This window comes from Adelges cooleyi, unplaced genomic scaffold (genome assembly GCF_023614345.1).
Source record: "Adelges cooleyi isolate 19-005CV unplaced genomic scaffold, UGA_ACOO_1.1 ACOO_flye_CR_arks_rails_tigmint_CR_PRNA_23, whole genome shotgun sequence".
NCBI classification, from domain to species: domain Eukaryota; kingdom Metazoa; phylum Arthropoda; class Insecta; order Hemiptera; family Adelgidae; genus Adelges; species Adelges cooleyi.
In genome coordinates this window covers 5,581,532-5,598,284 of record NW_026095893.1, presented here as the reverse complement: position 1 = coordinate 5,598,284, position 16,753 = coordinate 5,581,532, and the positions used below count along the sequence as shown (strand labels likewise).

The 16,753-nt window shown below is 28.1% G+C and overlaps 1 protein-coding gene across 1 annotated transcript in view; it reads right to left on the bottom strand.

The window, feature by feature from the left end:
- LOC126835398 (collagen alpha-1(V) chain-like) overlaps window positions 1-13,848 on the bottom strand; it is a 53,144-nt gene extending 39,296 nt beyond the window's left edge. The window contains exons 1-4 of the mRNA XM_050567967.1: window positions 13,643-13,848; window positions 5,087-5,281; window positions 1,200-1,359; window positions 528-681 (exon numbers count right to left, since the gene is read on the bottom strand). Coding sequence (XP_050423924.1) covers window positions 528-681; window positions 1,200-1,359; window positions 5,087-5,281; window positions 13,643-13,739 — 606 coding nt within the window. The 5' untranslated portion in view covers window positions 13,740-13,848. The remainder of the gene's footprint in view (window positions 1-527; window positions 682-1,199; window positions 1,360-5,086; window positions 5,282-13,642) is intronic.
- Window positions 13,849-16,753: the final 2,905 nt, after the last annotated feature.

Below are 16,753 nucleotides of genomic sequence, written 5' to 3'. Positions count from 1 at the left end.
GAAGTAAATAACGTGTACTAATGTTGGCAAGCCCCTTGTGGCGTTGTTATGCGCTATTCGCTTTTGAAATACAACTAAATACTTTTATAGACGTTGGTCGTTTTCTGGAAACAAGGTATTTTAATTGTCCCGAGTAGGGAGGGAGGGGGTGATTTTTTTTAGTATGTTAGTCGATTTGTTATTACTTATTTTATTGGAGTTTATAGCGTCCGTTTTCTCAGCGCAAAATTATTACTTATCAACAAATTACGACTGAATATTCGATTTTATAGATCAAACACTCATATTCTGTTATACTACAATAATAATATTCATCATCATATTATGATACATAAATGAAAATTTTATGTCTCTTGCCGAAGTCAGGTATAAATATAATGGTAAACTCCTGTTCGAAGGCTTTAACTCTTCACATAAATTATGTAGTTGAATTATAAGGATCATGTAAAATGTATTGGTATAATATATTTTATGTTCGGTTTTTCCTTATTAATATTTATAAATATTTAAGTTTATGCATTTCATACCGAAAAAAACCTCTCATCGAGCTGTTGACCGACCAGAGTAATTCCTAACTTGCTTATTGTAGTGTTTCTTTTTAATTCTTGCGTATCTTGTTGTTCGCAGTCTAAAATCATCGTAACTGAATTTCCTTTCACGCTGAAAGACAATGTATGCCACCTGAAATGTAAAACGACGTATACACATTTTAGCATAGAACATGCTTTAGCCTTGTCCGCCCAGCCCGAAAACGACACTAAATAGCGATACTAAAGTAGCGCCCCTACTTTAAACGTTTAATAACATATAAGATGCCATCGAAATAATAACGAGTCGTTGTCTTAATGTAAACGTTCGGCCAAAACACATAGTTAAGACTATATTATCATCATAAATCGTAATGAGATTATAGATCAGAAATAATCATTAACAGGAGCCAGCACGATAAAGCATATTCCATGTTTTATCATTTTAGCCGTTAGGCTAAAGTAGACTGAAACTTTTTTTATATGATTATTAAAATGCTTATTTAGTGTCATTTGTATGTATCTTTCAATAAATAGGCGTGTTTTTTTCGATAATTAAGGGTTAGAAGCAACATTTGGCATAAAATGATCTACACAGGAATAATAAAAGGAAATCCTTTAGGAAAATTATCAGTTCGACCTAATCGTCAGTATAGCGTTCAATATACTTACTGTCCATCATTGACTTGATATTCAAATATAAATGTGTTGTTGTGGTCTTCTTGGGGTTCCATGTCATTGTAATGCAGCTGTATGTTTCTGCCCACAGTCAACCCTAACTGTTCGTCGCCCACTTCATTATACACGAGAAAAACTGTGTTTTTTTCGATACCTGTATACATATTTTCAGCCAAAAAATAATTTGTATCTTATTGTATTTACATTTTAAGTCTGTTTGGTTTTTTATTTTCAGGAATCCATACAATGGTGAAACGAACGCAACGAATTGTCTCTCTTCCTTATTGTTATCTTTAGGTTGTAAAATACTAGTTGCCTCCCGTGCCAGGTAATACATTTTTTTTTCTGAATTAACTCCCAAGAATATCGTTATCTGATTTCAAAAAATATGTATTCATATTTTTTTTAATAATGATATCAATGTTATTATGCTAGTATTTATATTTATAAAGCAGTGATGCGTGGTATTTGATTTTAATTTTTATTTAGTAGGGGCAATTTTGTAAAAAATTTACACTATGATTAATTACTCTAAAATAATGTAAGGTAGTATGCAGATGGCAAGCAGCAAGTAGGTATGTGAAGCTATAAAAAAACTAATACTTATATGTTATTAAGTTTGCCTAGTTTAAAAGGGATCGTTGGGAGGAAATACGTATAGCCTTGGGAGGCAACTCGAATGAAAAATATTGACTACCTGGCACCAGAGGCCACTAGTACTTTTTTACCCAAAATGTTACGATAAGAAATAAAGGTACACGGGTACTACAAGATTTATAAGAACTAAAGCTACAGATTTTTAAATTAATCTACATCACATCTATGAACTCATTGCAAGGACGCAGTTTTTCTAAAAAAAATTGGTGGTGCTTAAGCACTAACAATAAACTGTTTCATACAACGCAAAACAATTCTAGCGTGCTCATTTTAACAGGAATACTAAGCCCCTCTTCCTAAATGTCCCTATAATCAATTACTTACATCTTTTTATAGCTACTGTTAACATTAATTACAATATGTTAACATTTATTATTTTTAATATTATACAAAATTATTGTGAATATGGATATTTTAAAAAGTCACTAGACTTTTGATTTAAATATACACGATTAATTTATGGCAATATTTCTATTGCTACTAATCTATCGTTGCACTTAAAAGGTTACAACTAATGGTATTATTGTTGTTGTACTTGTGTTATAGTAATCGTGTATAAGGAGTGCGAAAAACCATAAAGACGAATGATGTTTTTTGCAAGGAGCTTCACTAATTAAACACCATAAACAACAGTGCTAATTTATCATTGTGCCCCGATGGTAGCTGCTAGCTTCTACCCGTTTTGACAATGGCACTTGGCAGAAAACGAGGAAGGGAATGCTCTCTACGTGTGCAATTGTAAAAACCGTCAAAAATTCAGAAAATAATTAGCTACAAAAGCCGAACCATCCGTAATTTAAACACTTTTTTAGCATAATTTCGAGAAGGTTAAATTAGCTTAAATATTATAATGCGTCATATTTCCCCCCTAATTTTATTGTTCACTCACTATTTATTACCATTACCCGAAAAGTTGTCTGTGTATTACAAAGAAAAAAGAGACAAAACTAAAATATAAAGTATAAAGAAACTTAAAAGTTATATAGAACAGAACGTTGATTGAATGGGGGAGGTAAAAAAGATCTGAAAGTACACAACATAGACAATTTTCTTTCCTTTAAGAGGGCGATTAAAGCGGCTAACTTTCAAATTTAATCCGGTAATGGTAAATACAAAGTACTAAGAAGTAAAAAACCTTAAATAAAAACTATTATATTCCTGAGAAACTTGTTCTCGACTAACATAAATTAATTACTTCCGAATAATAGACATGTATTTATTTATTTCTGTAAAAAACCAAATTTTATTTTCGAAATTTCAAATGATAAATAAACAGAAATAGAATTTAAGACTCCCACTTAGAAGATATTAATGATTTTTAATTACTATAATTAATAGTCAATTTTTTAAATAAAAAGATAACAAATCCGAACCAAGAGTCGAAATTATACACCGATAAAAATTAAAAAGTAACGTACAATTTTGAAAGTAATTCCGTTTCAATAACATGTTATACATGGACCTATTTATAATAATTGATTATAGGTTTATGATGTTATAACTATAATTCAAATAAAAATTCATAAAAATCACTAAGGGCCATTATTTTTTCCGAACTTTATTTTTAATCTACGTTAATTTAGATTTGGCGTTTTGTTGTTATACATCGAAAAAATAATTACTAAAATCTTAATTTAATTGTATAATACTTATGCCCGGTTGCACCAAACTTGTCGTTATCTATTGGTAAATTATTTACTACCATAATAAACTAACTTTTGTTAAATTAACATGTGTTAAATTTACAAGTGTTGCTCAAACGTTGTTTTATATTCAGGTTACCTGTATACCGGTTATCGAATAAATGGTATCAGCAGTAGGCGTTAATATTATTATCAAACAGGGTCTAATCAATGATACACTGATTACGCACATTTCCATTTTCACCACTTTAACACAAAACATTGATAACAAAATTTAACTATACATATATTTTTACATAGCGACAAATGACCCTCTAATTTAACTCGTGATAGAGTACATTTTTAACAACAGATAAAATTTAAAACATGGTTTATGCAACAGAATTTATTTTAACTCTAGTTAAACTAGTTTATCTCTGTGTAAATAATTGATACAACCCGGCATCAGTTTTTTTATTATTAAACAATATAGGCTTAACTAAATAATAATTATTAAAACTGACTTTAAAATTAATAAAAAAATATATATTAATCTATACTTTTGGTTTTCAACTCCAATTCAAGTTTAAAAAATTATGGGTACCTTTTGGTTTTTGCACCAAATTAGTATCACAGTATTACTGAAAGCAGTAAGTTAGCATTTCAGATGTTTAGCCTATCCTAAATCATATTTAGTAGATTATTTGTGGAAGAAAAGAATTGTATTATTTATTAAAATAAATGAACATTTTTTATTATTTTGCTACTTAACAGAGCAAATTATTACATTTTAAGTACCTTTAAGTAATGCTAGCCTGACAAATAGATTTAGAACTTTTGTATTAATTACTCTCCATCGGTTATTTTTTACAGATATAAATAAGGCTTATTGCAGTAACTAGATTAGTCCACTTTTTGAATTTTCAGTGTAATAAACATAAAATACGTTATACTATTTACCACAATTGCACATTGAAATAATCGCACTTTGCGATATTTCTGTAAATAATAATTGAATTTGTCTGGTTGTTTCTCTGAAATCTTAGATCATTTACGATGGATGGAATTATTGCCTACCTCAACTGTTGTCCGTGTTACAGAATTTACTACGGTTAAGTCACGCAACCCAAAATTAATGACAAACCATTACTGCGCACGCGTGTTACAAAAAATATTTATCGGGCTGCTAATAGAATTGTGACACGAGTCATAAAACAACACTTAGATATCGTTGGGACCGAATTAAATTCCGATACAACCTTTAGTTAATTTATTGTGTTTTATATTGTGTCGTTTTACAATAATTAAGAATATGAAGTGCAAAACAGAAATCGATAGTAATAGCAGTAGATAAACTGAATTTTGTAAGAATTCTTATCTCTGTAACTATGCATTGTCTATGCCTAGGGTCCGGACAAAGTTCTGGGAAAAATTCACATTTTATTCTCCATTTAAAAAATAAAATAAAAATAATTTTTTTGTAATTAGAAAATAGAGTGTGTATTTTATCCGGACCCTTGGTCGGTACAATTTCTAGCGGAATAAGGCAAGACTAGTGAAACGTAAGTCGATTCCACTCATTTTTAATAATTATAATTCAACCTTGGTCCATTCTTAATGTAGCTGATACGGAAAAATCCAATGGAAATTGGTCGAACAAAGGAAAAATTTGCAAAGTCTGAACACTCAGCATTGTCCTTTCGTAGAACTTATAAGCCTTGTCGTCGGGGCATCGTCCACCAGTAATGACAAATCCTTCACGTTCAGTAACGTACGGTGCTTGCAAAAGATTTATATCTAAAAAAAAACAAATTAAAAAAAAATCGATTAAATGGTATTAAAATAATTCAATTGTTACAAGTTACATTAATGATAATTGCGCAATGAACGATTTCAATGTTTTTATACTAATAATTCTCTCCGGGTCAAATGCACTTCATGGCAAAACAAACCGATTATATTCAATATGCTTTATGTGTAGCTGTTATTGCTGGAATTTGTGCTTTTGGTGATCGAAATATATCTAAATAAGACAACATAAACGGAACGCGATACCGGAGGTCAGTCGACAAGTTATCATTTTAAGGTTGAAAGAATATACGTACTGCACACACCTAATTGTTAGTTATTGATCTTATACACAAATATAAATATATACACGTATTTTTGGTTTATTAATTTTATTTTAAATCAGCACGTTTTATTGCTTTAGGAAGTCGAAAGAGATAACAATGGACTTTTTTAGTCATTTGATATTCAATATTACGCTGTAATAGGTTCAACGTATTTTTAAATACCTACATATTTTCCTATAAGGCATTCTATTCGAGCTCACTAACCGTAGAAAAACAATACATAAGTTATTTATATATAACTAACTAGTCACATCAAGTGCAAAACATTTATGTAAAATTAAAAAAAAAATTGAATTCTTTTCTAACACGTCTAATAAAGATATTTATGTAAGTTATACCGACCACTAGCATAATATTTGCCAACTTCGCCAATCATTAACCCTTTTCCAATTTATATTAATTTAATTCCGGGTAATACGAACGTTCGTTAGGTTTTAATGAATCTTTAACGTTTAGTGGGTCCTTACACTGATTAATCCATAAGGTATTTTAACGAACTGTCGAGTTTATTAAAGTGCTTGAAATCTGATATGGTTAATGATTAATTTACTTTAATCAATTTAATTTGTATTCAGTCTTTTATTATAGAAAGTAAAGTTTTGGAGGTATTGATAATTTATAACGTGATAAAATCGTTTTTATGAAAATATGTTAGTTTAAATTTTTAAAAAAATAATTAGACACACGAATTTAAAAATCAAAACAAATTGAAGGGTTGTCTATTGAGGACAAAATGGGTATGTTAATATCAATGATATTTTTCGCAGTAAAACTGTTTGCAACAGAATAAACGCACTTTCTCTTGTGCCTTGAGTGCAATAAAAAATAAATATGACTCTTTTTTCCAAGCATACTATTATAGTTTGAGAAATATATTATGAACGATGCATCTACCGATACCAAATACTGAACATCTTCGTCCGGTAATAGTAATTTTAAATAATGTTTGTTAAAGAATAATAGTATTTTATGGCAATTTACTCTGATTTTGTTAATAGTATGAATTATGATCATAACTATTGTGTGTACTTCATTGTTATCGATCACCGTGGCAGGACCGTAAAAATAAACTTAGTGGTTAACAATATAAACGCTCTAATTTACGTTATGTGCCATCTTTATCCTAAGGGCACGTGGGACACGAGCACAGGGTCTCCGATCTGATGAGGGCCCTGAATAATACATCTTTACGTTTTTTTTGTTTTCTTAAAGAGCCCCCAAACTCTGTGTGCCCAAAGGGCCCTTACACAGCCTAAGCTTGTTGCCGCATTAGCTCAGTCGTGCATACCTATGATAAAAATAAATCGCTTTTTTAATTATTATTTTATAATAGTTAAGATGTTCTCAAAGTAAAATACCAAATTCATACGATTTTTTTTAATGAAGATGTTTATATTTTTGGTATTTATATAAATAAAATAAAATGACGTCCTAATAGGTCTATTTTCGGTTTGTAGCTACATACCGAAAATAAAATATTCCACATACAGTATTCCCATACAATATAGATAGATAATATTTAATTAAAATTAATGCGTTTACCTCATTAGAAATATCGGCAAATCTAAAGGTATGTATAAAATGCAATATTAAATTAAACTTGTTTAAAATAAATGAATATGTTGTCTGCTTAAAAAACGAATGAACCCAAATATATCTATAATGTATTCCTAGACATAATGGCTAAAGGACATCAATATACATTAATTTAGTTTGTATACTTCAAACGTAATCAATTAAATATTTTTAAATCAATTTTTATTATGTACACGAGTAACTCTAATGTATTATTTCAAGCAGCTATGACTAAAACTGGTGTGGAGTCAATTAGCTATAATACACTTATTAACCACACACATATGCATTAACAATTAAAGTATAGGGATTTTAATTGTTAATGCATATAATACCGAAAAAAAATAATCGAATATACAATAAGACGATTGACGATTTTTAAATAAATAATACGAGAGGAAAAACAATAAAAACACTGTAAGATTAAAATAATACACATTTATGATATATATATATATATATATATAGCGTACAGTTATATATTATCGTTTAAAGTGCAACAGTGCGTATCTCAAAATTTAAAAAAATGGGTATATTGCCAATATTGCTAAATTGAGCTGTTGCCAACAATTTAAGTAAGACAGAAAATTTCTGTCAGATTAATGTTTCACTGTTATTGATTAAAATGATAACAATGTTATGATTAAAAATTTGTTTTTTGCTTCTCCTGTAAACCTTCAAAAGCTGAGATACGCAATGTTGCACTTTAAACGACGATATATAACTGTATGCTATATATAAATATATATATATCCCTATTTTTTTTAAACGAGTACAATAGTAGCATACACATTTATCACGTTGTTAAGTTTTTCACAATTACTTCGGGAACAAACAAAAAAGTTGCACGAGGTACTTAAAAAGATTAACTAAAACAAATTACAAACGCTTTTAAAATGCAAAAAAAAGTGAAATAATTCAATTTTATAAGTATTAGCTAGTATCCTTGTAAAAGTCTAATAACACTTGAAAGGAATTTTCATTTCTTCATTTATCAAATGACAATCTACCTAAAGCAATAAGTAAATGTATTAAAAATAATAGACTGATTGCTGCTTGTATACCGTTAATAATTGTCCATTTATAGTTGTCATATAATAATAATTTAAATGAGTTCTCCTTTATTTAATAACTTGTGATAGTTTATAAAATATTACTGTATTTAAGAAAAATAAAGACCAAGACATTTTTATTGGTATTAACATTCGTGATGGAAATTAATGAATTTAAGTGTAAACCCTCCACATTGATCGACAATCTTTCCAATGCATTAAGCGCGTGTTAGTTACTTTCCTTTTTATAGTCTATTTAACATTTGGATAGTAATGAATAGTATTTACTCGAATTTTCGATGTCTTAAATAATTATACTACGAACATAAGACAAATTAATTTTTCACAAATTCACTTAAAAATAATCACTCACTTGATACTTCAAGATACAAATTGTTTTTATCAAGTTACAGCCCATTGAAACTGACAAAACTGACAACTTGATAACTTGCTAAAAAAATGTTATCACGAAATAAATAGTTATTTCATGATTTTAAAGTTTCATATTTTAGCTTAAAGAATCTTTTTTCAAATCGAAAAAATGTTGATTAGTTTTCAATTTAGAATTTTTTTAATGACAAATTTAAATTTCCCATGTTAATTAAATGCAAACTAAAATGCACGAGGAAGTATTTATAGTTGATCTAGGGATCTGCAATTTTAAGGATTTATACATAAAGTATGAATGGCTAGTTTTAGTTGAAAGGGCAAGCCATAGGAAAAATCAAAAAAAGCGGACATGATACCCTCTGTTATTAAGGAGCTAGGTACAGGCAATTTTTTGTAAAATATAACTTAAAGCTTAAACTGTAATGTGTAATTATTAGTTTAGTAATAAGAACCCTTTTTGGTGGTTAATTTATTTTTAGGTCTATTACAGCATTTTTGTTAGCGAGTTTAAATATTTTTTTTATCAAAACATAGTTACAAGTATTTTTGCTCTAAAATCATCATGGAGTTTGTGAAACGAATTCTCCGTATGTTTTAAAGTTGGAAAACTGGCTGTATGACGTCCTCTTAATACATTTATATTCGACCGTAACGCATACCATTTCTGCCATTTTCACTAATGACTAAAATTTACATTTTCTGTTACAGAATTTCACGAAAATAGTTTTTTCTAACACAATCTGTTTTTTGTAAGCACAAACTAAAACATTTAAGAAAGTACCTAGTCCATTTTTTTAATAAGAAGTGTTTTCTAAAAAACAATAAATTATATCCTACTAGTAAGCTACAACTATACTGTAACATAAAGAGATTTACTAAATGTTGATTTTATACCTAGCCTATCATTATAATTTATAAAATGATTTATTTTAATAACAGGTAATACCTACGCTGAAACATATAATTGGGACCTACTCCTAAAGAATAAAAACATCTGAGGTGTATATATGTATTCCTTAGTTGTGCCTTTATTTGAGAATCGCTCTATTATCTCTTAAAATTGCTGATACCTTATGGTATAGCTCAGAACTAATGATTACCTCACAAATCAAATCATAGCGTATCGCGATAGTTAATGAATCAAACAACTAATTTTACTTACGGTTGTATTCTTACAATTTTTAGAGTAACGGTTGTACAGTTTTTATAGTTATAACTTATAGTCCAACTATTAGTAGCAAAATTAATAAAGTAATGTTTGTAAAATCCAATAAGCTATTTTTCAACACATTTAGCTGTCGTGTAATTAATAAGTTTATAATAATTAATAAATAATATGGTTTGGATAGCAACATTTAATAATTTAACTGCAAAGAGCATACTGCAACTGCATACATTGTAGGTATAACTATGAATGTCAAAACCTTTTTTTATTATTAAACCTGTAATATATATTATGTGGATCTAGCAGAATATCAACATTTGTACTAGTTTTATCAACTATTTATTGTATTAAGCCTAAAAGGAAAAGGGTACCTAACACTAAGCCAATACATTAAAATTGAACATTGTCAAAGTACAAATGTGACTTATTGTATATCATATATAATACAAATTAAATACTAGGTATATAATATTATTATCAACAAATAATTATTATTTATTATATTTCAGTCATCATTATAAAAAATGTTTTGGGTAGCCAAAAGTACCACCTTTTCATTAGACACAACATTTTTATAACTTTCTAAATTTCTCTAAATTGCCTGCCATTTATTGTAGTTGTTGTTATCAAAACTTATTAATGTGGATATTTGTAAATTGTACCAACGAAACTTGTGTTTAACTTTGAACAATTTAATTAGTTGCAATTATAAAGTATTTAAATATAATTCGAGCTTGTGAAAGACTATTATAAGAATAATAATTTTACAAAAAGTTCCAAAGTAAGTTTGCATTAATAAAATAAAAAGGTAGGTAGGTAAAATTACACATTTGAAATGTTTTATAAACGATCTCATATCCTTATTTATGATGTATTTATTCTATTTTATCTTATACAATTTTAAAATAATAAATGGTACTTTAAGATATTATTACATTTAAATATAACGGTTTAAGCGGTAGAACCGAGTATATTTCCCAGGCGTTTGTATTATATGTATATTTTAAGCAGAAATGGAATCATAATACTAAATTGCATACAAAAGCATGTTGGATATTATCAAACAAATTAGTCTAAAAGCTATAGTCTATTCCCACTGGTTTAGAGAACTTACTATTACAGTGTTAAAGCCTAAGTAGTCATTTTAATGACTAAATGTCATTCTAGTTTTGCAAATTTGTCTGTAGAATATTTCCACGAGGGACTCTTATAGTTTTTCATACATTAAATAAATATTATAATACAAAAAAATACTAAATTAAATTAAATTTCAATAAAATATGTAATAGAACGTGGACAAATTAATTTTAATGAAATCACAGTTAGGAACAAATAACTAGTTAGTGTATATAATTAACAATTAGACTTTCACGTAACCTAAAATTCACAAAAATTCGTGGCCAATCACGGTTAATTCGTTGTTTGTAAAATGTTAACTTTTAAATTTCGTTGTTCTTTCCGGACTGAAATTAAAATAGGTAACCCGTAAAAAATAAATTATTGCTTATTTTCCAACAAACAAATGACTACTGTTTGAATTTTTTTTTTCTTATTCCAACTAACGCCGAAAACGTTATTGTGAACCCCCTCGGCCAAATCACATTTATAAAATAGCGGAAATTGTCTTGAAAAAAAGATACAACACAAGTTTTAAAATCCATAAGTTAGACGTCATCTGTACTTCGTGGTTTCGGAGTCTTAAATTTCAGATGATTGACGGGCTACCCGATCATTATTGGACGTGTAACCGAAATTGATCGACTTGTAAATGATGCACGTACCATGGACAGTAAACGTCGTTTGCAAAAGTTGTTGCATTTTTGAGTGACGGGTAAAACGACGCTTAGCACACATAAGCAGCGTTGGGCATTACACGGAGCGATGGAAACGTGTGATCTCGCTTCATTATTATTATAATATTATATATATTATAATTGTACATAATCATGTATACTGTTTGGTTTGGCTCGACACTTGGCAATCAAATAAGCACCCCAAGTTATTTATTGCATATACACTACGTTATACAAATTTAAAAAAAGATGATGAATGATATTCAATACCTACACAACTGTACAGGATTATATTGTGTTTTTTTGTATAGAATGATAATATGATGTGTTTGGAAAAAATCCTGTCATTAAAATAACACAAAAAATACCCTAAAAAGTATTTTTTAAAACGATAAATTATGATTATAAATATCGGAATTTTTTTGGACAAATAGATGTTTAAAGAATAATCGCAACCGACGAGTTGTGTCTTAAGAACATTTATTTATAATACAAATTGGGTTTATGAATCACAACGGGTTAAAAGTCAGTTAGTCAGTTGTAAAGGCTGGGTAAAGTATTGATAACAAATATAGTATAGCGTGAAAACATATTGTATAATACCGATAGTAACTATTATTTACTTTGCTTTTGTAATATTATAGGTACTTAATCGATAAATTCTGTACATGCATAATTAACGAATATGTATAGGTTAGTCGACCTTATCACAAAACTTCAATACCAATTTAACGGTAATCGAAAATTAGTGGTTTATTTAATATAAATGAATCAATTTGTTAAAATATATATTTTGAATAGTGATTCTGTCAAATCAAATACTATTTTATACTATTAAAACATTGTTTTCAATCTAAATCTAAAATCATATGTTTGTTAAAGTACATTGTTTAATTTTTAGTTTTGTATTTTATTTATTGTTGCTCATAGACATTTTTATTTTTTTACATTATATATATTATTGTATTTTTGATAAATTTTTTTGTACAATTATGCCTGGATAAAACAATAGTTCTATCACTAATACCAGTATTGCTCTCTAACACTAATAGAACTGAAAAATTCATTTTAAATTCTATTGATTTTTTGTTTAATTTAAACACTACATATTGCCTATAGACATTAGAAATTGAGTACGGTCAAAGTGTAATTTTCCCCATTTTTGGGTGGGTTTTCTTTAATAAAACAAAGTTATAGATTGTCGTAAAAATTGAATAATATGTTACGACCCTACACTAGATTTATCTTCTCTTTAATTTTCTCATCTTAAGTCCTAAAAGTTTACAGGAAAAAGTGAAATTAAGAATAAGTATCCACTCATTTACTAAGAATAGGTTTATAATATTTGTTTGGTTTGTCAATGTTTATCGGTGGTAGGTACTATGTCTAAAAAATATTTCATAAAAATTGGGAAATAATTCGACCGTTTTTTAAAAAGCTATAGAGCGCCGTAATTGTAAGATGAAAAATATGTACATTTTTTAGTGTTTTTATCGTTTTTTAAAAGGAAGAGGGGGCTTTTTAAATTGTTTGCCCCATAAAATACCGTACAGGTGCGATTTATCATCTATTGAGTTGCTACATGAAAATTCGGGTTAGTCGTTTAGAAAATACCATGAGTCCAGACACAAAAAACAAATAAACAAAAACGCATTATTGTTGAAGCTCACGCATAAGCTCCTCCGCATCGAAGCTAAAAGGATCATAAATTCCATAACGCTAAATTGCACTGCATACTTATTAATAATGTCATTATAAAAAACTTATACTAAATGTAATACTAGATTTCAGTTCACCTTAAAATAAAACTACATGAAATTTAAAAACGAAATATTGGCGACAAGTCTCGAAACTAACTTTTTAATTAAAACCTGTACAAAGTAATGTTATGCATTATATAACTCAGTATATGCTGTTTTCTTTAATTATTCCAAGATAACTGTGAAACTAATTTTTTTTTATTGATTTAGTTCAATACATTTTTTAATGGATACGTGAAATGTTTGATATTTTAATTAAAATGTTAAGATGATGTAAAAAAAACTTACCATTTGACGAATCCGCCAATACCGGATAAACAAAGATGACAATTAAACTGCAAAAGCACAGCATTAGTATAAGTGGCGAAATTCCACATGACACCATTGCGTTTATAGTTTAAACAATATAAATCGGTCGGCTTATTGTACCAAATGCTTTGAAGTAACACGAGAATCCCGTCCCTTCCGATCTAAGTGATCTACGATGGATCACGGCTACGCGCAGACTGGTTGTCTCGTTACAGACGTTTAGATAAAAAAAGATTTGATGATTAGTATTGAGCAAGAGCGCAAAACGTTAGTGCGGGGATTATATATTAAGGATATCAATTAATAATAAAGAACAGTGGTTTTTGCATTGAAATTTTCATCAGTATTTTTTCGCTAATAATAACACTGGAGTTTTCTATTTTAGAGTTTATCTTTATAATCTCATCAATCTGTAAATTTTTCATATATTTTAATGTACAAAAGAAAAATATTCAACCATTGGACATCAAAACGTTGTATGCGGTCGATATCTCATTATTATTTATGGGTACTTCGAATTTTTAGTTGCAGTTAAATGTAGTCAACTAATATAGTAAATCGTTTTTCTAAATTGAAAGATAAACGCAATAAATAAAAAAATATTTATTGTAGACATCGTGGTTTAAAACCATGTTTCCCTAATAGGCTCTTCAATAAGTTATTATTTATTATACTTATAACAATTAAATTAAGTTTTTTAGTTATTATGTAAAATATTAATAAATTAAGATACAAACACTAATAAGTTATACTTATTATAATAAGTCAATATTGCTTCATTTACATAAAAAAATTGTTAAAAGCCGCTGAAATTTAAACCCGAATTATCAAAAGAATTATGACACGAGTTAGGGTTAACACGATAATAATATAAAGTTGTCTCATAAAAAACGTTCGAATATATACAATAGTAATAACGAATAAATAAAAAATCACATATTCATACAACCTATCATTATTCTACTACTGTAGGAGTATAGGAACTTTTTATTTTTATTAAATACTATACCTGCCTAATATAATTATTGTTATTAAATACTAACTCCAATTGTCAATACTTTTTGAACCGCTAATCATGCAGTGATTTTTATCGCTACAAACGAAGTAATTATATATATACAAGCATTTCACAACTACTGCGATCGATTGCCACCCACCAATATAAATTATGATACAAAAACGTTTTTAACTTAAATATAATATACCAAATTTTTATATTATTTAGTATACCATAGAGTTAAACACGTTTTTGTAACATTATTTATATTGGTTGATGGCGATATATGCAGTAAGTATTGTGAAATGCTGTTTTTTTATTTAATGCTTTATTTCAAATGCCTATTTTTTTAATGATTAAAAGGTGAAATTACGTTAGTACTATGAACGATTGATGGCCATAAATTACGGAAAACATATTTTAGTAATCACTGGTATGGTAATTAATTTATATATATATATATATATATATAAGTGTGTGTGTGTATGTATCTGTTGTTTAGCATTGATAATGAACACTATTGCCATACAGCATAACGTTAAAATGAACGAACAGGGTGGGCTTGTGACCGGCACATTAACGAGATTGATTAGATAAACCAGACCGAGCATTTCGTACCAATGAACTTAACCCGTTGGGCGGCAAACTATTCAATCAAACTCCAGATGTAACGCACAACGTATATATTAGTAGTATTATATATATGTATTATATAAATTATATTATTAATATATTACGTATTAAACAAGGTGTTTAAATGTTGGGGTTTTTGTATTTATTATTAATATTACTACTATAATATTGATTTTTGATGGGTAAAATGTTATCTTTTAGAGTCAACTAAAAAATAAAACTTACCTGTTCGATATTTTTTATCTTAAGACTGTTGACATACTTAATTGGTTTATTTATACATGAGTTATAATATGGACATATATTATATTATATAATATTTAGTTTATTATTGGCGCTTGAACATAAAAGCGAACCTTTTTTAAATTGTTTATGTCAATAATATTGAGTAATTACATTAAATTTGTAGTATTGTTATTAAAATTATCAATAGGTGCATAAAATACATATTTGTGTTATATCAATACAGAATTTTCATAATTTGTACAAATAACAAAATGAGGTTGCGTCAGGTCGACAGCTGGTATAAAATTTCGTCAAAAAGTATGAGGAGTCCTAGACAAAACTTAGGCGATTGTCCCATCGCGAATGTGCGCGGGGATAACAAATGATAGGAAATGATATGAAAAAAGAAGAAAACGAAGTACCTATGAAAGAGGAGGAAAGTTAATATGTGTTATCTTCGGGAAACTAAGTACAAGGTTAAAAGCAAATGTGAAACGAAAGGGTTCTAAAATAATATACTTAGTTAGGACTTAGGACTTATACAAGGAATTATTCGGGAGTTATGCCAAAGAGATAAAGTTAGAGTTATGAACTGTACAAGATGTTAGAAACAAAGGAAGGTGAATATTGTATATTGTACAGTATATAATACTATTTTATTTTTAAATAAAATCATAATATTTTAAGTTTTTATTAATATATTAAAATACTTTTAGCCAAGTGAAACCACTTCCAACTGTTTTGAAACCAATGTATTAATTGATTGCATACATTGATAAAAGTATAATACCTACCACGCAACTAAATAAAAGTAATGAACACATTTAACTATTCTGAGTCGATATAAATAAATCGATATCCTAAATAGTATCTATACCAATACTGACACGCTATATTTTACTGAACCAAAAAAAAAACAATAATTTTTTGTGTCAGACAGTCCGAATTTAACTTTTAAAAAACTACAAAAAAAAAAGTGGTTGCTTAGACTTCAAAACACCTTCCTTATTTCTATAAATTAATAATTGCATTTATTTAATACAATATTATAGTTTATGTCAAGAAATTGAACGGAACATGTCCAAATAATGTCTTTACTTTTCCTTTGCATTTCATAATACCTACAGTAAGTAACCTATTATCGTAGTAAGTAAAACTAATCTCGGAGAATATTATACAAACATTCATTTCCGGACTTCATGACATACATCCGTCGACCATCACACACGTGCACT